Source organism: Erythrolamprus reginae, chromosome 1, assembly GCF_031021105.1.
Source record: "Erythrolamprus reginae isolate rEryReg1 chromosome 1, rEryReg1.hap1, whole genome shotgun sequence".
Taxonomy (NCBI): Eukaryota; Metazoa; Chordata; class Lepidosauria; order Squamata; family Dipsadidae; genus Erythrolamprus; species Erythrolamprus reginae.
The window spans coordinates 107,922,257-107,949,631 of record NC_091950.1 but is presented as its reverse complement, the minus strand read 5'-3'; the positions used below and the strand labels follow the sequence as shown (position 1 = coordinate 107,949,631).

Here is a 27,375-nt window from a genome sequence, read left to right as displayed (position 1 = left end):
TGCTAGTGTGTATGATTGGTTTTAACTTGTGGTGTTTTAAAATTAATCTAAATATTGGATTTGTTTACATTGTATGGCGATTGCTGTGAGCCGCCCCGGGTCTGCGGAGAGGGACGGCATACAAATCTGATTAATAAATAAATAAAATAAATAAATAAATAAATTTATTTATTTATTTATTAGTCAAACATGTATAGGATAATAGTAGTTTATATAAACATAAGCAAAAAAGTAACGATAAAAGAGGACAATAGGACAGGACAGGGATGATAGATGCTTATACACCCAACTTGCAGACATTTTAGAAACGGGGAGGTCAACTGTAGACAATCTAAGGTTAAAGTTTTTGGTGTTTGGGTAAGAAACCAGAGTCAGGTAATGTATTCTAGGCATTGATCATTTTATTGCTAAAGGCGTATTTTTTTAGGCGTATTTTCTGCAGTTGAGTTTGGAGCAGTTCACATTTAGTTTGAATCTATTACATGCTCATGTATTGCTGCAGTTGAAGGTGAAGTAGTCATTAACAGGAAAGACATTTTGGTATATGATTTTATGAACCTACATTTAGATCAGATCGTAAGCGACATAGATGTAAATTGTTTAATTCCAGTATTTCAAGTCTGGTGGAATAAGGTATTTTGTTGCCAGGGGAGGAGCGAAGGACTCTTGTGAAATATTTCTGGACTCTCTCAATTGTATTAATGTCCGATATGCAATGCGGGTTCCAGACAGGTGAGCTGTATTCCAGAAGAGGTCTAACAATGCTTTGTAAACTCTTGTTAGCAGCGTAATATTGCCAGACAAGATGCTATGTAAGATTAGATTAACAACTCTTAATGTTTTGGCAATACATGTATTGTTACAGTGGGCTCTAGCACTTAGGTCATTGGATATGAGTACTCCACCATCTTTGATGACCTGCAAGGTCCCTTCCAACTGTTAATCTGAATCTAAAACATTTTCTTCTTTAAAAAAAAAAAAAAGAAGAGAAATCAAAGAGAGATGCTAAGGACTCTCTTAAGGAAAACCTGCCTTTTATTCTGCTCTGCAAGAAAGCAATGTTATTTGTTTGTTTTTTTGTTCAATACACAATAATACACAATGAGTGTTATAGAGCAGCGTTTCCCAACCGGTCAGGTGTGCCGCAAAGCTCCCCGCCCGATCTGCCCCCTCTCCTCCGCCACCCCCTGCCTTGGGGTGCGACTTCTCTCACGGCGGCGGCGGCTGTGGCTTCAGCTCCTCGGGACGAAAGCGCTCCCAGCCAGGGGGCTGCGAGAGGGGCGGGGCGCGCTTTCCCGAAACGGACGGAGAAAGCCCTCTCTTGCAGCCCCCTGGCTGGGAGCGCTTTCGCTGCGAGAGAGGGCTTTCTCCGTCCGTTTCGGGAAAGCGCGCCCCGCCCCTCTCTCGCGCGCGCCGCTCCCCTTTTCTCCCAGCCCTCCCTGGCTTCGCTTCTCAATCCCTCCCTCCTTCCGTCTTTCCTTCCCCTCAGCCATTCTGTCTGAGGGTCTCCCGCTCTTCCCTTCCCCGCCTCCCAGGCTTTGCCTTTGCCACCCCCTTTTTTGGTTGGCAAGGAGTTCGCACTCGGCTCGAGGCCGCTTTCCCTGGCTGCGCTCGGAACCGACAGGGCGCTGCTCTCTCTCTCTCTCCCGTGAGGCGGGGGGGGGGGAAAGAGCAAAAAACCCCTTCTTGTAGCGGGCCCGCGCGCGCTTTCTTCCCCACGCTCGTCCCTTCAGCAGCGAGGGAGAGAAGTCAGAGGGCGAGGGAGCGAGGGAGCGCTCTTGTCCTCGGTGCCCTCTGCAGCCTTCCTTCCTTCTTCTTTGCCACCGCTGAGGGACGGAGAGAAAGATAGAAAGGAAAGAGGGAGGGAGAGATAGAAAGGAAAGAGGGAGGGAGGAAAGAGGGAGGGAGAGATAGAAAGGAAAGAGGGAGGGAGAGATAGAAAGGAAAGAGGGAGAGAGAGAGAAAGAGAGACATAGCAAGAGAGAGAGAAAAAGAAAGAGATAGCGAGAGAGAGATAGCAAGAGAGACAGAGTGAGAGACAGAGAAAGAGATAGAGACCGAGAAAGAAAGAGAGATAGCAAGAGAGAGAGAGAGATAGCAAGAGGGAGAAAGAGACAGAGAGAAAGAAAGAGATAGCAAGAGAGACAGAAAGAGAGAGAGAGAGAAAGAGATAGCAAGAGAGACAGAGAGAGACAGAGAAAGAGAGAGAGAAAGAGACAGAGAGAGAGAAAGAAAGAGACATAGCAAGAGAGACAGAAAGAGAGAATGAAAGAGAGATAGCAAGAGAGGCAGAGAGAGAGCAAGGGAGAGAGAAAGACATAGAGGGAGGGAAGGAGAGAGAGCAAAAAAGAGAGGAAGAAAGAAAGAGGGATGGAGAGAGAAAGAAGGGAAGGAAGGGAGAGAAAGAGGGAGGGAGAAATAAAGTGAAATGGAGGAAGAGATATTTTTTCTCTCCAAACTTTTCTTTAGCCCCCCCCCCTTCCCCCCGCTCCCCGTTCAGTGTTCCCCAGGATTTTGAAAATATGAATAATGTGCCGTGGCTCAAAAAAGGTTGGGAAACACTGTTATAGAGGATGTAATCAGGCAAGATGTATTAAAGGGGGAATAGAGAAGAAAATAAAGGAGTAAAATATAACTATGAGAGAATAGCAGAAAAAGATATAGGTATACTGTAGAAGATATAGGAGAGACAATAGGCCAGGGGACGGTAGGCACTGGTGCATTCAGTCGATTCTCGTGTCCCCGGCATTGAAACTTCAACTGGTCAATCCGGAAAATCGAGGAATGCACACACAAAAAACACCACCCCGCCCCACCCTAATAGGCGACACGACGTTTTCTTCCCTTTTTTTTCGCGCCCCGCGATTTTTAGGCGCCAGCGAACCAACTCTCGATTTTTTTCCCGCCTCGCTACTCCGTTTCCCCGCCCAGTCCAAGGGAAAGAAACGCTGATTGGACAGGACCGCAAACCTTCTTGATTGCTCTGGAAAACTTTCCTTCTCTTCCCTCGCTATGCTTGTACTCGAATTCAAATCGCTCCGGAGGAGGAAGGAGGGAAGAGACAAAACAAAACACCAAGCTCCAATCAGGAAGGAAGGAACGGCGCGCGTTCGGTCTAAATAGCGATAGCTATGCCTTTAAAGCAGGAGTGCCCCCCCCCCAACATGGCAACTTGAAAGACTTGTGGACTTCACCTCCCAGAATTCCCCTCTGGGTTGCGAGGCAAATGGAGGTGGCGAAAGGGGAGCAAATTAGACCAAATACAAGCCCGGTGGCGCCAAACATTTAAACAGAGCGGCAAGATGATTCCGCCCCCTTCTCTCAAGAGCCAATGGGAAACGAGATTGCGAAGAACAGGGAGGAGCCCCGTCCGAACGATGGAGCGCGGGGAGAATTCTCAAGTTGGAATCGAAGGAAGAAGCTTGTTGGCGGGGTGTGAGGGCTGTATCGTCCGAAGTAACGTAGGTGAGTGGACTGGGAGGGCAGGGACGGTACCGCAGCAGAGGGTTGCTGGGGAGGGCTGGCAGGTCAGTCGTGAGACGGGCGCCGTCCACTTTTTATTTTATTTATTTTTTGTATTCAATTTATTTATTTTTAAAATAAAATTAAAACCTGTTCTTGGAAGCACTGAGGAGTTAGGTTTATTGGAGCAACGGAGAAAGCAGCGAGAACAGGTTTTTTGTAGAGTTTTTTAAAAAAGATCTTTATTAAGTTTGAAAAAAATATTAATATTATTAATACAGCCCAACGTAAAGGGAAGGGAGCAAGGGGGCAATTGAAAAAGTGACCACAAAAAATAAAGAAACCTAGGTGCGTGTTAGAGGCGAATTAGAATTCTTTCTTGGCCAAGTGTGATTGGACACACAAGGAATTTGTCTTTGGGGCATTAAAACTCTCAGTGCACGTAGCTTTAAGCTACTGCTCTGATTTTGGTTAATGTAGTCTCGACCGACCTATCTGTGTAAGCAGTTATAAAATCAAGCACAACCATAAACGTCTCTCAATGGGACACTCCTTGTCCTTGAGCCCATGTCATGAACACAAATGTTCATTCTTAAAATACCACCAGACTTGAAATACTGGGATTAGACAATTTACAACTACATGGCCTCTGATCTGATCTAAAGGTAGTGTGTAAAATCATATACCAAAATGGCCTTCCTATTAATGACTACTTCACCATCAACCACAGCAATACAAGAGTATGTAATAGATTCAAATTAAATGTAAACTCGACTGTAGAAAATATGCCTTCAGCAATAGAGTGATCAACGCCTTAAATGCACTACCTGACTACCTGGTTTCTTCCCCAAACCCCAAAAATTTTAACCTTAGATTATCTACAGTCGACCTCTCCCCATTTTTAAGAGATCTGTAAGGGGTGTATGTAAGTACACCACTATGCATACTGTACCTGTCCTACTGTTCTACTGTCCTCTTTTATCGTTACTTTTTTACTTATATTTATGTTAACATAAACTACTACTATCCTATACATGTTTGACAAATAAATAAAGTAAAATAAATAAAGCTGCTCTGTGCCAGATATAGCATTGCAGGCTGGAAATGTTTGTGTTATTGTAAGCCCTGCAGTCATTATTGTATTGTGATGCTACTTGTCGTACAACACGCTCCGAGGCAACTTCTCTTGTACAAAAACAGGCCCTTGTAAAAAAAATATCTCAAAAGGCAACAACAGTTCATTTAGTGATGATCCGAAGCTACAATGGCCCTGAGAAGAGTGACTTACAGCCATTTTTCACACTTATGACCAACTGCTGCCCCCCCCCCCCCGTGGTCACATGATTTAAGTTAGATGGCTTGACAACTGGTTAATGATGGTTGTGATCTCCCAGGGTCATGTGATCATATTTCACAATCTTCTGACAAGCAAAGTCAACTGGGAAGCCAGATTCACTTAACTGTGTGGCTAATTTGACAACTGCAAGTGATTTACTTAAGCAAATGTGGCAAGAAAAGTGGTAGGTGGTAAAATGGGGAAAATTTCTCACTTAGCGACATAAATTCTGGGCTCCATTGTGTTCACAAATCAAGGATTATCTGAAGAAGGTCTGTTAAATGCATTTCCTCCTACATTACACTTACAATCCTGTTTTGAATTGGGGCGGGGGGGGGTTGTCACTTCTTTCCATTCCCATACATTTTCCACAAACCTTGGAAAAATGATAAATCCTGTTCAAAAGCAAAGTGGGCAAACGCTGCTATTTGAGAACGTTGCCTCTGTACAGTGGTTGGAGTGCAGAATTGCAGATTTCAGCTGGCTGCCTGCAATTTGGCAGTTCAAATTCCACCAGCCTCAAGGTTGAGTCAACCTTCCACCCTTCCGAGGTGAGTAAAATGTGGACCCAAATTGTTGGGGGCAATATGCTGACTGTAAACCGCTATAAGTCTAAGTGCTATTGCTATTTTCTTTTAGAAAATCATAGCCTTTATTTAGCTGGCAACTATACCCTCACACTAATACTTTTCAGTCAAAGCAACGTTAGGCAAAAATTAGAAGATCTTCTATTTATTTATTTATTTTATTTTATTTTATTGGATTTGTATGCCGCCCCTCTCCGAGGACCTGGGATAGCTCACAGCAAGTACAAAAACAGAACAATAATATGAATCCAATTAATAATACATTAAAAGAACCATTAAATTCAACTAAAAGAAAACCTATCAAACCAATCATTCTACAATCATGCTGAAATCATAAATATCATAGTTAAGGCCCATAAATATTAACACCTACCACCCATTATGGCTATGGTAAAATAAGTTTTTTTACATAACATTTTTCAGTAAGCCTAAGAAGGATACACCAGGATACAACTCAAAGTCACCCTGGGTGAGATGGGCAACCATAAAAAGAAGTGCAAGAAAGAGATACAGACTTTATTATTCCAATAACATAAAACATTCTGAAAAAGCAGGAAAAACAGAATTGGTCTAAAATTGTCGATAGCTACAGTAAATTTAAATCCAGATTTCTCTTCAATTCTAATTTCTTTCTTAGAAGTTCATGTGTTAACTAGGTTTTTTTCTTTCTTTCAGAATAGTAAAAATATCCCAGCATATAAACCAACATAATGTTTAACTGAAGAAATGTATACAAGGCTGAAGCTAATAGTGGCAGGATGAATAAAGAGAAAAAGGTAATTTATCTAAGTCCTTTCAAACTATCTTTTGTCATCTCTTATATTCAAATTATAGGCCAATGTTGTTTGCAAATTGCAGTAGTAAGAATACCTGAGGCAACTCCAGGGTTATTCATTGTTATGTTTTAGATATCCTGTGTTTTGATTGAGCAATATGGCTATATTTCACTCTTGACATAAAAGAAGGAGATAAGAAAATAGCTTACAAGGGTCAAATATTTTTCCTTCCCTATCTGATGTTGTCCTCTTATGTCTCCCCCCCCCCCCCATGGCTATTTTAAGACAATTTTACAACAATTGTCTACACTGTCAAGTATAATATGCTTCAAAGTTGCAGTACTGTCAGTTTCTCTTATGAAAAAAGGAAGTCACACTCTACTTATATGTGCACAGAAATCAAGGCAGAGAGTTATTTGTAGACATTGAGAAACTCCCTCGAGTCATACTTAGTTGTCTCATCATAGGAAGTGTTTCTGGGAGGGATGCGCAAAGAATGACAGATGTAAATATCAACAACATATAGTCCCAGCAGGGTCACTCAAGGCATGAAGGTCATATAGCTGTCCAGCTAAAGCAAGTAGGCATCTGTATTAAGTAGCAGCGATATAGAAAGCTGGTTAGATGAGATGAGATGCTTCAGGCTCCTTCCTTTAAATATTGTTGTCTGGTTGGATCTCAGAGGTGTGCCTTCTCCACTGCTTCCCAGGCCATTTGTAACAATATCTTATCTGTGATCTGCAGAACCTTTCTTTTTAGCCTTTCAGAAAGCAATGAAGACCATTTGAATAGTTTGGAATGGATAAACCTATGTAGAATGTGTGGGATGTTAAAAAAATATCCTTTTGTGCTGTGGAATGGGTTTTGTTGTAAACTGGCTATGATTATAGGCACTCCTATAAGTTCTATTTCTGTGTTAAGTTCTATAACGTAACATAGAAATAAACTATTCCTGTATTTTACCAAATAAGGTACCTGAATAGGAAAAAACTAAAATAAAATGATGAACAATATAGTGCTGGATGATGGGCCTTTTGAGTTAGTTGCAGTCAATCTATGAATGAGGAAGAGCTGAGAATCTTTCAGAGTACTAATGTGTTTATGGTGTGGCTAGACTAGCCGGGGTGGCGCAGCAGGTAGAGTGCTATACTGCAGGCCACTGAAGCTGACTTGTAGATCTGAAGGCCAGCGGTTCAAATCTCATCACCGGCTCAAGGTTCACTCAGCCTCCCATCCTTCCGAGGTGGGTAAAATGAGGACCCAGATTGTGGGGGCAATAGCCTAGCTCTGTTAAAAAAGTGCTATTGCTAACATGTTGTAAGCCGCCCTGAGTCTAAGGAGAAGGGCGGCATAAAAATCGAATAAATAAATAAATAGACTGAAGCCTTTGGGATATCTAGTTGATGTTGCCATAGAAATAATTACCATGCAATTATATATATATATATACAGTGGTCCCCCGATTATTGCGAGGGTTCCGTTCCAGGACCCCTCGCAATGATCGGTTTTTCGCGAAGTAGCGCTGCGGAAGTAAAAACACCATCTGCGCATGCGCAGATGGTGTTTTTACTTCCGCCGCAGCAGCGAGGAGCCGAAGATTGGGGTTTCCCCGCCGCCCACGCAAACTCCTCGCTGCTGCTGCGCCCGCCGCTTGTCTTGTCCGCCCGCCGCTTGTCCGCCGCCTGCCTGCCCGCTCGCCCGCCCACGCCATTCGCTCGCGCCGCTTCCCAGCTGAGTCCTGAAGCCAGAAGGCAAAGGCGAACTTCCGCGTTTGGCTTCGGGACTCAGCTGGGAAGCGGCGCTGGGGTTTCCCCACCGCCCACGCAAACTCCTCGCTGCCGCTCGCCCGCCCACGCCCTTCGCTCGCGCCGCTTCCCAGCTGAGTCCTGAAGCGAACTTCCGCGTCTGGCTTCGGGACTCAGCTGGGAAGCGGCGCTGGGGTTTCCCCACCGCCCACGCAAACTCCTCGCTGCCGCTCGCCCGCCCACGCCGTTCGCTCGCGCCGCTTCCCAGCTGAGTCCTGAAGCGAACTTCCGCGTTTGGCTTCAGGACTCAGCTGGGAAGCGGCGCTGGGGTTTCCCTGCCGCCCACGCAAACTCCTCGCTGATGCCCGCCGCTCGCCCTCCCGCCAGCAAGAGGGGGAAGACCCAGGGAAGCCGCCCAGCAGCTGATCTGCCCGGCGCCATCTACGCATGCGTGGCCATAGAAAAAAGGGCACGCATGCGCAGATGGTGTTTTTACTTCCGGGTTGAAAAATCGCCATATAGCCGTTTCGCAATGATCGGGATCGCAATACCCGGGGGATCACTGTATTTATTTAGTCAATTTCTAGGCCACCCTTCTCCAAAGACTCAGGGCAGCTTACATCAAAGGGATAAATAAAAAAATACAGCATGATAGAAATCAAAATTAAAATGGACCAATTCAAAATCTAAAATTTACTAGACATACTAAAATAACAACCCTAAAAACCCATTTCTAAGAACCATTCACTCACATTCATGTATACTATAGCCATAACGTGGGCTGGAATCAGAATGTTCAACAGCCCCAAGTCTGCCAGCAGAGATGTGTCTTCAACAACTTCTGAAAGGCCAGGAGGGTAGGGGCAGTGCGAATCTCTGGGGGCAGCTGATTCCAAAGGGCTGGAACCGCCACAGCGAAGACTCTTCCCCTACAGCCCGCCAGCCAACATTGCTTGGCTGATGGGACCTGGAGAAGGCCAATTCTATGAGTTCTGACTGATCGCTGGTATAATGAGGCAAAATATTAAATTATTGCATTTAAGACACTGGTTCTCAGACTTTCTAATGCCACAATCCCTTAATACAGATCCTCGTGTTGTGGTGACCCCTAACCATAAGTCTAGTGCCAGTTCCCCCAATACAGCTTTAAGCTGATGGACAGGAAATTCAGAGGGACACCCCCACTGTAAACGCCTGATTAGTCGGATTGTAAAAATATGTTCCTAGGCGCCAGAATAGAAGAAGCTTTAGTTCCTAACACCATTGGAATTTGGCTTTTCCCATGGTCTTAGGCAACCGCTTTGAAACGGTCGTTCAACCTCCCAAAGGGGTCCCGACTCCTAGGTTGAGAACCACTGATTTAAGAAAAGATTTGTTTGGTATTATATAATTTTATTTATTCAAATATACCATTTTTTTGAGTATAAGATGCACCATTACCCTCCCCCCAAAAGAGGGTGGAAATGTTGATGCATCTTATAAACCAAATACAGTGTTCCCTCGATTTTCGCAGGTTTGAACTTCGCGAAAAGTCTATACCGCGGTTTTTCAAATATATTAATTTAAAAATACTTTGCGGGGGTTTTCCCTATACCACGTTTTCCCCCGCCTGATGACGTCATATGTCATTGTCAAACTTTCATCTGCCTTTAATAAATATTTTTTTTAATAAACTTTAATAAATAAACATGGTGAGTAATAATCTAAATGGTTGCTAAGGGAATGGGAAATTGAAATTTAGGGGCTTAAAGTCTTAAGGGAAGGCTTGTGAAACTGTTCATTGCCCAAAAAATACAGTAAGGTATTTCAATATTACTATCAGTTGTTTTCTTTTTTAACTTGAAAAATGTCAAAACCATTTAAAAAATATTACAATCAGTCTTTGACAGTGGTAGGCTACTACCGGAATGGCTAAATGCCCGCAGCTCAGGCACATGAGTGTAGGATCGAGCACAAATTTGCTTCCCGCATCTGTCTAGGACGCAAAATCTCACAGGCAGACATGCGTTTTGATAAGGATTTTTGCTCTCCCACATGTGGGGAAGCAAAACCTGCACAGGTTACGGGAAACAAACACTCGCGTGTCAGAGCCATGGAGCTGCGCGCAATTAGCCGTTCCAGTAGGAGCCCACCCCTGGTTCTCTGAATCATATTTTAATGTTCAGTGTGGTTCCATTTTTTTTGTTTCTTGGCTTAGGAAAATCAATGTTTTGGAGTGCTTGGAAGCCTAGTCAAAACTCCTCTAAAACAAACAGTTAGCCCCAACTGGCTAACCCCAAGTGCTTCTGACCATCTGACAACACCGCCAAAGCACAATGAAAGTCCTTCTGGTGATCCATGGACTCCTACCGCTAACCTTAAAATGCTGATTAGTGCGGCTAGTCCTGAGATTAGAAATCGAGAACAGGAAAAAAAATTGTCAGATAATAAAAGTGAAAACCTTGAGGTAAAACCCTTTTTCTTCTTTCAATTTGCCTTACTTGCAGTAACTGATAATGTTGCTTCAATAATGAGATGAAGTTGTATATAAATTAATGAAATAAATATGCTTGTTATTAAACGTGAAAAGCAAGAGGAAATTACATATGTACAGTGGTACCTCTACTTAAGAACTTAATTCGTTCCGTGACAGATTCTTAAGTATTCAATTTCAATTCAATTTATTAGATTTGTATGCCGCCCCTCTCCGAAGCAATTTTTCCCATAGGAATCAATGTAAAAGCAAATACAGTGATACCCAGGGTTTAAGATTTTTTTGCCTGTTCTTCTGAACTATTTTCACCTTACAAACCCACCGCTGGGATGCCCCGTCTCCAAACTTCCATTGCCAGCAAAGCACCTGTTTTTTGCGCTGCTAGGATTCCCCTGAGTTTCCCCTCCATGGGAAACCCCACCTCCGGACTTCCATGTTTTTGTGATGCTGCACGGGAATCCCAGCAGTGGAAAAACGGGCGCTTCGCTGGCAACGGAAGTCCGGAGGTGGGATTTCCCAGCGAGGGGAGCCTCAGTGAAATCACAGCATTGCAAAAACACAGAGGTCCGGAGGTGGGGTTTTGAGGACTTTGGTGTTTTTACGATGCTGCGATTTCACTGATGCTCCCTTCACTGGGAAACCCCACCTCCTGACTTCCGTTGCCAGCGAAGCTCTCGTTTTTGCAATGCTGGGATTCCCCTGCCTGCAGCATCGCAAAAACACAGAAGTCCGGAGGTGGAGTTTCCCATGGAGGGGGGCCTCAGGGGAATCCCAGCAGCGCAAAAACGGGCGCTTCGGCTTGCAAAAGGGGTGAATTTTGGGCTTGCACGCATGAATCGCTTTTCCATTGATTCCTATGGGAAACATTGTTTCGCCTTAAGAACCTCATCCCGGAACCAATTAAGTTTGTAAGACAAGGTATCACTGTAATGTGTGCAAACCTATTAGGAAAGAAATAAAAGCTCGGAATTTGGGTGGGGGGAGGAGGAGGAGGAGGAAGAAGAAGAGGAGGAGAAGGACAGTCGCTGCCGAAGGAAGAAGGTGAGGTGAGCATCCCCTTTTGCCCAGACGCTCCAGGAGGCAACCTCATGCCGGGTGTATGGGAGGCAGCGCAAGGGAGTCACCACAGCGAAGTGGTTTATTCCTCTCCAAGCACCCAGAGAAAGGAAAACGCTCAGTTCACTCTGGGCTGCCAAAGCCTCCCTAAGCGCCACCGAAAGGCTCCTCTGGCAGCCCAGAAAAGCCCAATATGGCCAGGATTAAAGGGGGAATGGCAGGAAACTGGTTGGGCCTTCGTGCCGCTCTCAAATTTCCTGGGAAATTTTTTCGGGCTCGGGTTCTTAAGTAGAAACTGGTTCTTAAGTAGAGGCAAAAGAAATCTTGAGCACCCAGTTCTTATCTAGAAAAGTTCTTAAGTAGAGGTGCCACTGTATTTGCTATGTACATTGCTTGTCCTGTGTTACACTTAAAATCTGGAGTGCTGGTTAAATTTTGAGGATTTTAAAACATCATAGAAGAGCTTTCTCTCCCTCACCCCCCCCCCCTTTCTCTCTACAGGATCATTTGTCAGGAGATGACTATGAAAAGCCTCAAACAAGACGTAAAGAGAAAAGCCTTGGATTGCTGTGTCATAAATTCTTAGCCCGCTATCCTAGTTATCCTAACTTTTCTAAAAGTAATGAAATATGTCTTGATGAGGTAGCAGAAGATCTCAGTAAGTTTTGGTATTGCATTGTCTTTTTTTTCCCCTTGACAAATCTTATGCCTACTAAAAGGCACATATGGATGTGCAAAATTTATCAGTTCAAGAATAAAACGTACTCTCCATATTTGCAGAATATCTTCACAGCCATACTATTCTGCAGTAGTTTACACTAGTTGAACATAAATCCTCTGAACTGGCAGCATTTGGAATAGTCCTAAACAAAGTTATTTTGTTCATAGCATCATGTCTGGAGCTTCTCAAATCCCTTTTGGTTTGGGGGATTTACTTTCAAATAAAGTAGCATTCCAAACATCTATTTTTTATTCTTTAGATTTACTTCAAATGGTAATAATGTTACTGTATGTTGTATTGTTTGTTTATTTGTTTGTTCAATTTCTATAGCAGCCCATCTCAGTGAATGACTCTGGGAGACTTACAGTTCATAAAATACATTACAATTAATTATTTAAAACATTTAAAATCAATTTTAAAACAGTAAAACCAATTAAAAAACCATTAAAAACATTCAATTCAAGATACACAAGGGCAAAATATTTGGTCTGGTAGCAATATAGCCAGGCCCTTGACACATTTGGTGCCTCAAGCTCGGGAACAGAGCCAGGTTATGTATTATACATAATGTGTAAAATACATTGCGTGTTTTAATTAAAATATAAATCTCTAAAATGCATATATCTCTAAAGAATTATCACTTGCTAACTTCAGAGTTGTGAAAACATAATTGGCCTTTCAAACTGCAAATCGGCTAGATGTTTTGCTCCTTGATATCTTAAAATTCTTTTAAAAGGTCAGTATTATTTTTCCCCTTTTAGTTTGTTTTCTTATGCATATTAAAAAGGCCCAAGGTCCAAGAATTTTGGAAAATAGTGTGCATCATCAATTTTTTTTAAAAAAAACCATACAACTACAAAGTACGAAGCTAAACATATTAAAAACATTTTCCTAGAAAATCTAGAATATGGGTCCCAAACTCTTCAGTTCGTTGGCCACCTCATGATGTTTTAAATTATTCCCTAACCCAGCAGGGGTTGCTTTCGGTTTGCCGAAACGGTAGTGGCAGCAGCGGGAGGCTTCACCCACCCACGGACACAAACCAGTACAGTGTTCCCTCGATTTTCGCGGGTTCGAACTTCGCGAATAGCCTATACCACGTTTTTTCAAAAAATAATAATTAAAAAATACTTTGAGGTTTTGTTTCTATACCACGGTTTTTCCTGCTGGATGACGTCATACATCATCGCCAAACTAATAATTTTTGCAAATAAATAACAAAAAAAATAATTATTGTTAATAAATAACTATGTTTATAAATATCAGGATCACTAAGTGTCTTATTCAATGGTGAGTACCAGTAATAATGGTGAGTAAATGGTTGTTAAGGAAATGGGAAATGTTAATTTAGGGGTTTAAAGTGTTAAGCAAAGGCTTGTGATACTGTCCATAGCCAAAAATGGTGTATTTACTTTCCGCATCTCTACTTCGTGGAAATTCGACTTTCGCGGGCGGTCTCGGAATGCATCCCCTGCGAAAATCGAGGGAACACTGTACTGCTAATCCCCAAATCCAGCAAATGCCATGGCGATAAGTAGTCCCTGCGTTCCACAGGGAAATTCCGATATTCACATCACTAGGGGACCAGATTCACTCAGAGCTGGTTAGAACTATCCTGGAGGGGTGGTGAAGAATAGAGGCACCTGTAAGCAAACTGGGGGGGGGGGGGGGCAAGCCCCCTAGGGAGCCTGCAAAGTCTTCTCGACCCGCAGCGCTGTAAAACGATTTGCAAAAGTTGTCCTAGTCACGGCGGCCACAAATGGTCTGATTGATTGATTGATTGAAGCTTGGATGTCATCTGGGGGAAGAGGATTGAAGAGCTTTTAGAAGAGACAAGCACAGGCCGGCTGCTTCTGCCACTGAGCCTGGCTAGAAGTTTGGCTATCAGTTCTGCTTCCTAAGGCACCTTGGGAGAATTTCTTTCCCCTCCCACTTCGCTCAAGAGGCGGGGGAGGATCAGTGGACACAAAACTGAGGAATGCAATGGAGCTACAAGTCCCATATAGCAGTGTTTCTCAACCGTGGCAACTTGAAGATATTTGGACTTCAAGTCCCAGAATTCCCCAGCCAGCGAATGCCAAGTTGCCAAGGTTGGGAAACACTCCCATATAGGACACACATCTCATGGCCCACCCACCTCACCCAACCTGCCACCCCCAAGTTGCACCCCACCACGAGACACACATCGTACCTGACAATTGTAGCTCCATCACGTTCCTCAGTGTTCTATCCAGGGAAGCTAATTGTTAAAAAAAAGAAAAACTTCTCGTGAGTTAAAGAAATAATAGCAGCAATAAAAAGAAATCAAGGGGAAAAAAACTAATTTCTAAAATAATTAATACTAACAATTTAATTGTTGAGTCAACTTTGAGTCAGTCGGGATTGAAGGAATCAAAATCCTGGCAATATGTGCATAATTAGCTTTCAATACAGCATTTTAACCACTACTAAGATTCTAGCCACTGCTAAGATTGTATTTTCTATAATTGAAGTCCTGTCATTTGTTTTGATTGTTAAAATATTTAAACATATAATTTTAGGAAACTGATAAGATTGAAAAAGAAACTGAAAAATAATTTGTGATGTTTCTGTCATTCCAGATATTGAGCGCAGGCGTATCTATGACATAATGAATGTATTAGAAAGTCTTTATATTGTGAGCCGACTTGCCAAAAACAGATATTCCTGGCATGGCCGTCATAATCTTAAAAAAATACTGCAGGCTTTGAAAAAAGTAGCTGACGAAAACAAGGATCTGCAACAAATCAAACTGACTAAACAAGGGAAAAATGGGCAAGAGACTGGAAATATTGGTCACAATATTGAAAGGATGCCAACACATGCTAGGTCAAATTATACAAACTTTGTGGAACTTCCTGGGATGGAACTTCAAGCAGGTAATTCTAAGAAAGACATGCTCATAGATGGAGATGTCCTATGATTCCGTTTGCAAAAATCCAAAATCAACTCCTCCCCGGAGATTAGGACTGCCCCCACCCTCCTTGCCTTTTGCAAAAAAACCACCTATGCCGCCAGGCTTGGGAAACATAACTGACCCTTAGCTGTTTCATTTTATGTTTGGTTTAATTGGATGGCATGACTGTTTTTATAATGGGTTTTTTATAATTGTTTTTAATATTAGATTTGTGCTTTGTATTTTGTTGTGAGCCGCTCCAAGTCTTCGGAGAGGGGCGGCATACAAGTCTAATAAATTATTATTATTATTATTATTATTATTATTATTATTATTATTATTTAAAGTAAATGTTTTTAAAAGCAGTGTTAACACCAGTGCTTAGAAAAACTAAGATTGCAAAACTATCCTAAAAGCTATTAACCTTTCCTTGAGTCTTTTCTAAAATCACGTCCGATATGGAGTGATAATAATCAATAAATAATCTTGCTGAAAACAAAGACAGGTAATTCTTGTTTAGGAATCACAATTGGTTTTGGGTTTGTTAACCAAAGTGGCTGCTAAGTGAACAATCAAGTGACCACAGCAGAGCTTATGATTTTTACCTTCAGCTTTTCTTTGCTTTAAAACATTAGAAGGCAGGAAAGTTTCCAAAACTTGATTCTTGAAGAAGCTGGGTAAAAGGGAAAGCCTTATAGCATTCTTTGGAATGTTCACCTTGACACTACGATAATTAGTAAGAAAGGAAATGATATTAATTTCTATATTCATTGGAGCGGAAGAAATTACAAAAGAACAAGTGGGCACACAACAGAGAATACACCTCAAATGGAATGTTTCTAGCTGTTTCTCTAGTGCAATGATAATTAACCTTTTTGGTACCAAATGCTGCAACTGGAGCGCATAGGCGCAAATGTATGCCAGAACCAGGAAGAGCAGCTGACTCGCAGAGTGAGCTCTGTGTGCCAACTTTGGCACATGTGCCATAGGTTCACCATCGCGGCCCTAGTGTATTGATGAGCAGCTTAGGAAGCAAACAAGCTTTTACTGAGAAATTGATTAGAGTCTTGTCAGTATCAGACAGCAGTGCCAGAGAGCCTGAGAGTTCTATTCAGTGATGGGCTCCTACGGGAACAGTCAGGAGCGCAGTTCCAGTAGCAAAATTTGGACTTCCACCCCAGAGCACCCAATTTGCACTGAAAGATGTTGAAAAAAAATGCATAAGCCACGCCCACAGTGTGGTAGTAAAAATTTTGGTAGTCCATCACTGGTTCTAATCAACTAAGGTTACAGAGCTAACTTGTTAATTTGTGGCTAGCACTTTTTACAGAAAAGCAACCAGGAAGATAGCTTGTACAGTGTTCCCTCGATTTTCGCGGGGGATGTGTTTTGAGACCGCCCGCAAAAGTTGAATTTCCGCAAAGCAGAGATGCGGAAGTAAATACACTATTTTTTGGCTATGAACAATATCACAAGCCATCCCTTAACACTTTAAACCCCTAAATTACAATTTCCCATTCCCTTAACAACCATTTAGATTATTACTCACCATGCTTAGTTATTAAAGTTTATTAAATAAAATATTTATTAAAGGCAGACAAAGGTTTGGCAATGACATATGATGTCATCGGGCGGGAAAAACCATGGTATAGGGAAAAAACAGTGAAGTATTTTTTAATTAATATTTTTTTTAAATCGTGGTATAGGCTTTTCGCAAAGTTCGAACCCGCGAAAATCGAGGGAACACTGTATGGGCAATCTTTCTGCTTTATGAGGGGAGTAATAAATGCAGGCCTTGGACACCAAGTTTTTGATCACCATCATAAATGCAATTAGTCCCTATCCAAGGCAATCTCTAAAACAAGAACTACCCATACATAATTTATTGATGCAAATAACAAGTAATTAATAAACTAAACCATATCCAGTTATTGACCAAAATTAGGCCTTAGTAAAATATGCCATCTTCCAATTATTAGTGATTTGAATTTACTTCTGTATTTAGTTCTTGTCTCTTTTCTTTGTACAGCTTCAGTAAATAGTCGTAAAGACAAATCTTTAAGAGTGATGAGCCAGAAATTTGTAATGTTGTTTCTTGGGTCATATCCCCAAATTGTGTGTCTCGAAGATGCTGCTAAAAGTTTGATTGGCGAAGAACATTGTGAATCACTGGATACAAGCAAGTTTAAAAGTAAGTGGTAAAAAGTCAAGAGCCACAGTGGCCACAATGGTCAGAGTGCAGTACTGCAAGCTGCTTCTGCTGACTGCTGGCTGTAGTTCACCAATTCGAATCTCACCAGGCTCAAGGTTGACAGCCTGTTCCTGGGTTGAAGGTTTAGGATCCATATTTCTAAAACCTGCATTGAATAATTTTAATTCTCTGTTTACAAATCATCACTGCCATTAAATATTTCTCCAAAGTAAAACCAAAGCAACTGTGTGTTAAAAATACTAAATAAGGAATTTAGTACTGTAGAAGAATGCAAAATGTTGAACGCCTACCCTGGCCTTACAGCATAGATCCCTCAAACTGAAATGTTTCTGGTGTATCTATATAGCTGGGAGGGAAAGGAAAAGCCCTAGCTTTAACAATTTTGAATTTTTTGTTTCTGTATTTTTCATTAGCTTTTTAACTTATTTCAGCTAAAATTCGAAGACTATATGATATTGCTAACGTTCTCAGTAGCCTTGAGCTCATCAAGAAGGTTCATATTACGGAAGAGAAAGGCCGCAAGCCAGCATTTAAATGGATAGGACCAAATGTTTTTTCTGATATTAAAGGTAGGTGCATTATTACCTTTGAACTAGACTTAGATTATTTTTGAGCTACAACTGGATTGAATGTTAATTTCTGCTCACCTGTGCCTCTCTATAAAAGTCATATCAAAATTAAGGTAGTTAATTTCTCCTTTGTGTCATTATATTAATATAATATATCAACATGTGTATCCATACTTAGAGGACTAATTATTTTTTAAAAGAAATATTTAAAAGTAATAACTGTCAAAACAAGAATGTAACAATAGTATATTAATGTTAGAGTTCTGTGTATGATTGTTTCATAGATGCCCAGCCTAAACTGGATGTAATGCCACTTCCTGTGGAAGATAAACCTTTTAAAGAGGGTTGTTCTAAGAATCTTTTCCCTACTAATAGCAAATCAAATTTCACACGGCATCCGTCTTTAATAAAACTGTCAAGGAGTAAAGAAAATGATGAGAGAAAGAGTCATTCGGCTCCAGGCAGCCCTGTCAAAAAAGATTTAGGTATGTACGATACAAAAGTTTCATATAATTCTGGGATAAAATATTAAAGTAGGGAATGGTGCTTTTGTTGTTCATTTCTTACTGTAGAACAGCAGTCCCCGAACTTTGTGGCTTGGTGGACCGGCCGGGGGGAGAGGGGAACTGGGTTGCGCAAGTGACGAGTTGGTGCACACACATATGCAGCTGAGCTTGCATGGAAGTCGATCTGCAGGCATGTGTGCCAACCTTACCACTCACATGGTCCAATCCCAAAATAGGCTACAGCCCAGTAGTGGGCTGCAGCCCAGGCATTGAGGACCCCTGTTGTAGAATGCAAAATGTGTAAATATGTTTCATAAGCATAGGATACTATTTCCAATCGTTTGTTTTTGAGCAGTCTTTCTGACTCCTTGTTTTATGAGAATAAAATTTATGTGTATGTGTTGCATCTGGAGGTTTAGAAAAATTAGAACATTGATAAAATAAATTGATAATAAGGAAATACAGTGGTACCTCTACTTAAGAATGCCTCTACTTAAGAACCTTTCTAGATAATAACTGGGTGTTCAAGATTTTTTTGCTTCTTCTTAAGAAGCATTTTCTACTTAAGAACCCAAGGCCGGAAAAATTTACCAGGAAATTTGAGAGCAGCAACAAAGGCCTGACCAGTTTCCTGCCATTCCCCCTGGGTTTTTCTCTCTGGCATACCGTATGGGAGGCAGCCTCGCGCCAGGCGTATGGGAGGCGCATGCTCCTCGCCACCTCAGAGTCCCTCTCTCTTTTTTTTTTTTAGCCTTAAAGTTTTGGATTTTTTTTATTTCCTTCACCTTTTTCCTTCAGCAGCGACTGTCCTCCTCTTCTTCCTCCTCCTCCTCCCACCCAAATTCTGAGCTTTTATTTCTTTTCCTAATGGGTTTGCATGCATTATTTGCTTTTACATTGATTCCTATGGGAAAAATTGCTTCTACTTAAGAACTTTTCTACTTAAGAACCTGGACACTAATTGAGATAATAAGAAAAGGTCATAACCCAAACTATGTCAGCACTATCAGTGATGGATTTTAGAAGGGGTTTCAAGCTGCGTTTAAGTTTGCTACATTTTAAATAAAATGCAAGTTAAATGCTTATCTTTCTTTTCTTTTAAAGGCTCAAATCCTTCAACTATTCCAAGCACGATGGCTCATCTTGCAGCAATATGCAAACAACAATTAGATGAACAATCAAGGTATATTTCTACATAAGGCATGGTGGTTGCTAATTAACTATCTGTTGAAATCAGCTATTTATAGCTGTTGTTTATACCAACAGTTAAAATAATTATGACATATTAATACTATAGCTTCTAAAATTTATTAGCTTTTTATACACTTAATGTAGTTATAACTGTGTGCGTGTTATTTCCAAGTTAAAAACTTAACAATAAATTTATTTTTTTAGGGAATCTGAAAAGATAAAAAAGAAATTGGAGCACACTTCATCTTCCAAATCTTGTTTGAAGCCCAAAGCAGTCTTTTTGCCTTCTCAAGCTGCAAACTTATCCTCGACCTCAAGCTCAGTACTCCCCTATGTCCTTTCTACTGTACCACGTGCAGCATATCTGAATCCATTCCAATTAGTGACAGCATACCCAAATTACTTGGTGTATCCTGTTTCTACTACTCATGTAACCAAAATTAAGACTCCTGTGGAAGCTCTTAGTGAAACATTTACTAAAGACAGTTTTAATGATTGGAAAAAAGCTGAAGAGCTGCAACTCTGGCTAACTAAAGAACACAGCAGAACAGCAGAGGGGCGGCATACAAATCCAATAAATAAATCTGGGAAGTGTTTAAAAAGATCTAAGTTGCCACTAGATGATGGTCCAATTAAAAAATACAAGAGTAAAAAGTTGGAGCTTCAAGATTCACCGTTGGTAAGCTATCTTTAAATGTAATTGTTCCATGTATTAAATATTTTTCTGTTGCAGAAAAACATTTCACTAGCCATTCATAAATTACATATAATATTAGAGAAAGCCCAAGAAAAAAGTTTTTAATAAATGCAGTTGCTCCAGTCCCTTTCCTTTGCATTATTTTTTCTTGCTCATGAAAGCAGCTTTTTAGTGACAAATTAATCAAAATATTATATAGTGTCGAAGGCAGATTCCTTGTCAGACATACATATACAGTACAGTGTTCCCTCGATTTCCACGGGAGATGCGTTCCAAGACCGCCCGCGAAAGTCGAATTTCCGCGAAGTAGAGATGCGGAAGTAAATACACCATTTTTGGCTATGGACAGTATCACAAGCCTTCCCTTAACACTTTAAACCCCTAAATTACCCTTTCCCATTCCCTTAACAACCATTTACTCACCATTATTACTGGTACTCACCATTGAATAAGACACTTAGTGATCCTGATATTTATAAACATAATTATTTATTAACAATAAATTTTTTTTGGTTATTTATTTGCAAAAATTATTAGTTTGGCGATGACATATGACGTCATCGGGTGGGAAAATCCATGGTATAGGGAAAAACCCCGCAAAGTATTTTTTAATTAATATTTTTTGAAAAACCGTGGTATAGGCTATCCGCAAAGTTCGAACCCGCGAAAATCGAGGGAACACTGTATATTGCTCTTTTGAAAGGCTCAGTAGTTTAATAATGCACTCAATGGAATGAAAAACTTCACAGTTTTAAAGTCCTGTCTGGCATATTCTAGTTTTTATAATTAAGTTGGCTTATACAAATTCTGTTATTAGTTGAAGGGAATACAGTGATACCTCGTCTTACGAACGCCTCTTCATACAAAATTTTTGAGATACGAACCCAGAGTTTAAGATTTGTTTGCCTCTTAACCATTTCACCTTACGAACCCGAGCCCGGGTGTGTGGCTCTCTTACTGTCACATGGATTCCCCTGCCTTGTGGCTGCCACCGCCTTGCACATGCAGTCCCGAGGCGGGGAATGCCGGAGCTGCCCCATTTCCCTGCCACTTTCCCTTCTAGCCCTCCGCTTCCTCTGCTCCCCATAGCCGCCCCATCCCTCTGCCAAAATCCCCTGTAGCCTGCCGCTTCCTTTGCCCCATCTCGCTGCTAAAATCACCCCTCCAAAAGGGGTGTTTTTAGGAGCGATTTGGGCAAGGTAGGAAGCTTTTGGAGGGGTGATTTTGGGAGCAATTTGGGGCGGCGTTAGCCTTTGTTAGGACCTCTATTCCCCGCTCGTCCTCGCTGTCTGTCTCTACTCCGTTAGCCTTCACTTTGTCCCCCCACCGCTTTTTTTTTAAGCCTTGAAGTTTGGATTTTCCTAATGGATTTGCACGCATTATTTGATTTTACATTGATTCCTATGGGAAACATTGTTTCATCTTGTGGACATTTCTACTTACGAACCTGGTCACGAAATGAATTAAGTTCGTAAGATGAGGTACCACTGTACCTAAGATTTTTTTCTTTCAGTGAGCTAGCATTGACCCTGGAAATTGCAGCCTAATGCAATTGATAAAATAGCTGTACATTGTACTACTAATACTTGGCCAGAAAATGCATCCAACTGGATGCATTCTGATCCCACTGACATTTATCAACTGTCCTTAAAAGTAGCTCTGCCTAAAATCCTTTGCAATATCTAATCTGAATAATATCAGCGCATGACTAACAGAACATAATTCTATGCATTCCACAAAGAGGCAAACATGATTATACACTAGACCAACAGTCTCTAAACCTTCCGGCTTTGCGGACCAGCAGGGGGAGAGCAAGTAGGGATGGTTCCATTTCACGGCGAGCATGCAGGTCCACAATTTCCACAAATGGAGCTGCAGACATATTCATCTACCTGCAAGTAGAGTTGCACACACACACTCACCTTCTACTTCTATGGCCTGGTTCTGAATGGGCTTAACCCGGTAGTTGGGGTTGGGACCCTTCCACTTGATATCCAGTGGAACTGCTAGTGTGACACTGGTTCTTCAGTTGTAACTCTTTCCAAGACTGATTTTTACCTATCCAGTAGAACTGCTAGCTGTGACACTGGTTCTTCAGTTGTAACTCTTTCCAAGACTAATTTTTACCTATCCAGTAGAACTGCTAGCTGTGACACTGGTTCTTCAGTTGTAACTCTTTCCAAGATTGATTTTTAGCATTTATAGCATCTATAGCATTTCATTTGGGCTAAATATTAGTATATATGCATCCAAGCAATTGTTTTAAAATTCTATATCTCTCTGGTGAAAAGAAAAGATATAGCAGCATGCTGATTAATTGTGTGCTATCAAGTCCCATTTAGGCAACTTGAAATTGCTAAGCAAATAAAAACATACTTTTCAAATAGACAGCTATTTAAAATTACAACTGCCAAAACATCTTAGGGAGATATTTACACGAGCAAGATTCAAACAGTTTGACACAATCAGAATCAGATATGGGAGATTCCATTCTGTACCCTACAATGAACATCTCTGCATTTGCGGAGCGGCAGAGGTAGAAGATTGGGCTCACATCTTATTTGATTGTTGCCTTTCATAAGAGGGTGAGAAACAGCTACCTTGGTCTATATACCAAACAAATGACCCATTGGAATCCCCATATCAAAACAACTTACCTTATGTGCGGCCAGAATCTGAAAATAACATTTAACACAGCACAGTACTTAAGCAAAATGGTTCGGTTGAGATCTGCATATGTGGGACTGATTGGGGTAGATTATAGGGATGACACCGAAATATAATTTTATATTTTATTTATCTATGTATTAAATTATTGTATTTTATTCCAATTTCATTTTAAATTATATTTTATCAAATTCCATTTTAAATTGTTTTTATCAGATTTTAGTAATAATAATTTGCGTCTGAAACTCTACAGTGGAACTTCAAGATACGAACCTAATTGGTTCCAGGGGGAGGTTCGTAACACGAAAGGTTCGTAAGACGAAACATTGTTTCCCATAGGAAACAATGTAAAGTCAATTAATCCGTGCAACCAAAAAAACCCCCGCTGCCGCCCGGTTGTGACCTTTTAAAACAGCCGCGCGGTTTCCCAGCCGGGCTGGGGGGCTTCCCGGCAACCCCCCCAGCCCGGCTGTGACCTTTTAAAACAGTCGCGCGGCTTTCCAGCAGCCTCTGAACGCCAAACGCGGAAGTTTGGGTTTGGCGTTCGGCTTCGGGAGATGGCTGGGAAGCCGCGCGGCTGTTTTAAAATGTCACAGCCGGGCTGGGGGACTTCCCAGCAACCCCCCCAGCCCGGCTGTGACCTTTTAAAACGGCCGCGCGGCTTCCCAGCCGTCTCCCGAAGCCAAACGCCAAACCCAAACTTCCGCGTTTGGCGTTTGGAGGCTGCTGGAAAGCCCCCCAGCCCGGCTGTGACCTTTTAAAACGGCCACGCGGCTTCCCAGCCGTCTCCCGAAGCCAAACGCCAAACCCAAACATCCGCGTTTGGCGTTTGGAGGCTGCTGGAAAGCCCCCCAGCCCGGCTGTCACCTTTTAAAACAGCCGCGCGGCTTTCCAGCAGCCTCCAAATGCCAAACGCAGAAGTTTGGGTTTGGCGTTTGGCTTCGGGAGATGGCTGGGAAGCCGCGCGGCTGTTTTAAAATGTCACAGCCGGGCTGGGGGGCTTCCCAGCAACCCCCCCAGCCCGGCTTTGACCTTTTAAAACGGCCGGGCGGCTTCCCAGCCGTCTCCCGAAGCCAAACGCCAAACCCAAACTTCCGCGTTTGGCGTTTGGAGGCTGCTGGAAAGCCCCCCAGCCCGGCTGTCACCTTTTAAAACAGCCGCGCGGCTTTCCAGCAGCTTCCAAATGCCAAATGCGGAAGTTTGGCGTTTGGCTTCGGGAGATGGCTGGGAAGCCGCGCGGCTGTTTTAAAATGTCACAGCCGGGCTGGGGGGCTTCCCAGCAACCCCCCCAGCCCGGCTTTGACCTTTTAAAACGGCCGCGTGGCTTCCCAGCCGTCTCCCGAAGCCAAACGCCAAACCCAAACTTCCGCGTTTGGCGTTTGGAGGCTGCTGGGAAGTCCCCCAGCGCGGCTGTGACCTTTTAAAACAGCCGCGCGGCTTCCCAGCTGTCTCTGAACGCGGAAGTTCGGCTTTGGCGTTCGGCTTTGGGAGACAGCTGGAAGCCGTGCGGCTGTTTTAAAAGGTCACAGCCGCGCGGGGTGCTTCCCAGCACCCCCCCGAACCCTGAACTTTTGCCGAACTTCGGGGTTCGGGGGGGTGCTGGGAAGCCCCCCAGCGCGGCTGTGACCTTTTAAAACAGCCGTGCGGCTTCCCAGCTGTCTCCCGAAGCCGAACGGCAAAGCCGAACTTCCGCGTTCGGCGTTCGGAGAGAGCTGGGAAGCCGCGCGGCTGTTTTAAAAGGTCACAGCCGGGCTTCCCAGCAACCTCCCGAACTGAACCCGGGGTTCAGAAAAATTGTGCCTCTTCTTACGAACTTTTTTCGAGTTACGAACCGGCGTTCGGGAGGCTGCTGGGAAGCCCCGCCACCCGGCTGTCACCTTTTAAAACAGCCGCGCGGCTTCCCAGCTGTCTCCGAACGCCGGTTCGTAACTCGAAAAAAGTTCGTAAGAAGAGGCAAAATTTTTCTGAACCCCGGGTTCGTATCACGAGTTGTTCGTAAGACGAGGGGTTCGTATCTTGAGGTACCACTGTACTTTAATAATAGCCAAGTGCTAATCAATATGTAAACTGTCCCATATAGGATGATCTGGGTTCTAACAATAATAAACTAAATAGTATGTTTCTTGTCTATTTCATGCTAAAAAACATAAGTTTCTTTAGCTTAGTTAGCTTGAGATAGCTCGTCCCCCCTAGGCCATTACAAGTTATGCATGGTATGTTTGTGTGTATGTTTGGTTTTATAATAGGGGGTTTTAGTTGTTTTTTATTATTGGATTGTACATGTTGTGTTTATTATTGTTGTTAGCCGCCCCGAGTCTGCGGAGAGGGGCGGCACACAAATCCAATAAATTATTAATTATTATTATTAGTTAACACTGAGGGTTTTTTCCTTTGATCTAGACCAGTGTTCCTGTGTCATTCAAAGATTCAAAGAAAGGCAATGAAACATCAAGTGATCCCAGCCTACATCCTGGCTCTCATTGATCTTCTTATGAATCAGAAGGAATTTCCCCAGAAACATTGCTAATGCTGAAGAATACTTGGTGGATCAACATACTGTGTCCCCTTCAATAAATATAATTGCAATGCTTCATTTCTGTCACATTGAAATTGTGCTTTGAAATTTATAGGGATCGTTTTTTCCTCCCATGCTGGATTTTGTTTTACTTTTATCTACAGTAGTATATTGAACTACTCTTTTTTTTTTAATGAAAGATATGCATCAACATTTTTAAATGTGCATTTAGAATTTCATTAGCTATTTGACTATAACTTTATGAAATATATATTTTTGTAAATAATAATATACAAAGGGCACACATTCCAATACCAAGCCTAGATTGTTTTTTTAAAAAAATATAGTTTTTAAATGCCACAATAATTCTTGTATATTTGATATTTTATCATGTTGATGTAAATTAAATGAAATATATAATTTAATGTTTAATCTATTTCCTTTGAATTAATAATAAAAGTTGATTTTTTAAGTTTTTGTGATAAATGTTCAAATGATTTCATAATCGGTATCTTCTGCCTTGTTTGTTGTAATACCTCCCTAAATTTTGTTTCTAGATACAAATATTGCATGTTCAGCCTGAAATCTAGGGTTTGGGACAATTCAGTGGATGATTGGTTAATTATCCTTTGGGGCTTTTTCAACATGTTTTAAGTATTGTAGTTGGATGTCAACAGTATGCAATAGCTTTATGGGTTATTTCTCTGTTTTATTTCATGAAATATCTTGCTGCTTTAACTCCTTCAAATTGTTTTTATTGTGAATAGGAAAAAAAATACAGTAATTGTTGGTTGTCCTATTAATGTAAAATCAGCTACAGATCAAGAAGTATTTCCTTGAGAGTTACTATTCTGGTTCTGGCTCCTAAACAGAAATCCACCTGCAATTTCTCCCCTCTTTGTGTTGTATGACTTTTGCAATATGTATTTCAGTCTTGATTTATTTCCTGCTGCTTATCATGAAAATAACATTATTAGTTATCTAGTTTGGTTGAGTTCTTTTATGAAGCTATATGATCTTGTGACTGACGAAGTCATTTTTGGAACTGATGAAAACATTTTTGATAGGCTTCTTTTAATCATTTGTATGATATGTGTAATCTACATTTTTGATTAATTCAAATACAAGTAGCCCTTGACTTACATGACAGTTTGTTTAGTGACTGCTCAAAATTACAATGGTACTGAAAATATGACTTATGACCATTCTTCATAAGATTTTATTTATTATTTATTTATTTATTGGATTTGTATGCCGCCCATCTCCGAAGACTCAGGGCGGCTAACAGCAATAACAAGACAGCATACAATAATAATCCAATACTAAAAACAATTTAAAACCCATTATATAAAAACCAAACATACATACAGACATACCATGCATAAAATTGTAAAGGCCTAGGGGGAAAGAGTATCTCAGTTCCCCCATGCCTGGTGGCAGAGGTGGGTTCTAAGTAGCTTACAAAAGGCAAGGAGGGTGGGGGCAATTCTAATCTCTGGGGGGAGTTGGTTCCAGAGGGCCGGGGCTGCCACAGAGAAGGCTCTTCCCCTGGGTCCCGCCAAGCGGCATTGTTTGGTTGATGGGACCCAGAAAAGACCCACTCTGTGGGATCTAACTGGTCGCTGGGATTCATGCAGCAGAAGGCGGTCCCTGAGATAATCTGGTTGGTCATAAGCCACATTTATGGCCATTCTTTTGAAGCTCTCTGAGTCATGGTATCACTTCTTGTGATCTGACAAGCAAAGTCAATGGGGAAGCTAGATTAACCAGGTTACTACTTAACAACTGCAGCAAGAAAGATCATAAATGGGGCAAAATTCATTTAACACATGCTTCACTTCATTTGTGGTCATAAGTCGAGGGCTTGCATCTGGCACTTTCTATCCTTTTTTAGCCAGTCTGTATATGAATGTAGGGCTGTAGCGGTGATGGTGAACCTATGGCACAA

The 27,375-nt window shown here is 41.8% G+C and overlaps 1 protein-coding gene across 2 annotated transcripts; it reads left to right on the top strand.

The window, feature by feature from the left end:
- Nucleotides 1-3,083: 3,083 nt before the first annotated feature.
- Nucleotides 3,084-25,899, top strand: E2F8 (E2F transcription factor 8). Of its 2 annotated transcripts, none has more exons than XM_070735159.1 (11): nucleotides 3,084-3,465; nucleotides 6,061-6,161; nucleotides 10,104-10,352; nucleotides 11,937-12,093; nucleotides 14,757-15,053; nucleotides 17,100-17,261; nucleotides 17,714-17,851; nucleotides 18,136-18,336; nucleotides 19,462-19,540; nucleotides 19,753-20,227; nucleotides 25,313-25,899. In XM_070735159.1, the coding sequence occupies exons 2-11, from the start codon at nucleotides 6,144-6,146 to the stop codon at nucleotides 25,394-25,396; spliced, it is 1,860 nt and encodes a 619-aa protein (XP_070591260.1). In that variant the 5' UTR covers nucleotides 3,084-3,465; nucleotides 6,061-6,143; the 3' UTR covers nucleotides 25,397-25,899. The 2 variants fall into 2 exon arrangements, with proteins under 2 accessions (XP_070591260.1, XP_070591268.1); XM_070735167.1 differs by having other exon boundaries at nucleotides 3,379-3,465; nucleotides 17,199-17,261.
- Nucleotides 25,900-27,375: the final 1,476 nt, after the last annotated feature.

What these genes read in the sequence shown, in the direction of transcription:
- E2F8 (XM_070735159.1), top strand. An exon ending in TGAGGTAGCAGAAGATCTCA is followed by an intron (nt 12,094 to 14,756) that starts GTAAGTTTTGGT and finishes CTGTCATTCCAG; the next exon opens with ATATTGAGCGCAGGCGTATC. An exon ending in TGGGATGGAACTTCAAGCAG is followed by an intron (nt 15,054 to 17,099) that starts GTAATTCTAAGA and finishes TTCTTTGTACAG; the next exon opens with CTTCAGTAAATAGTCGTAAA.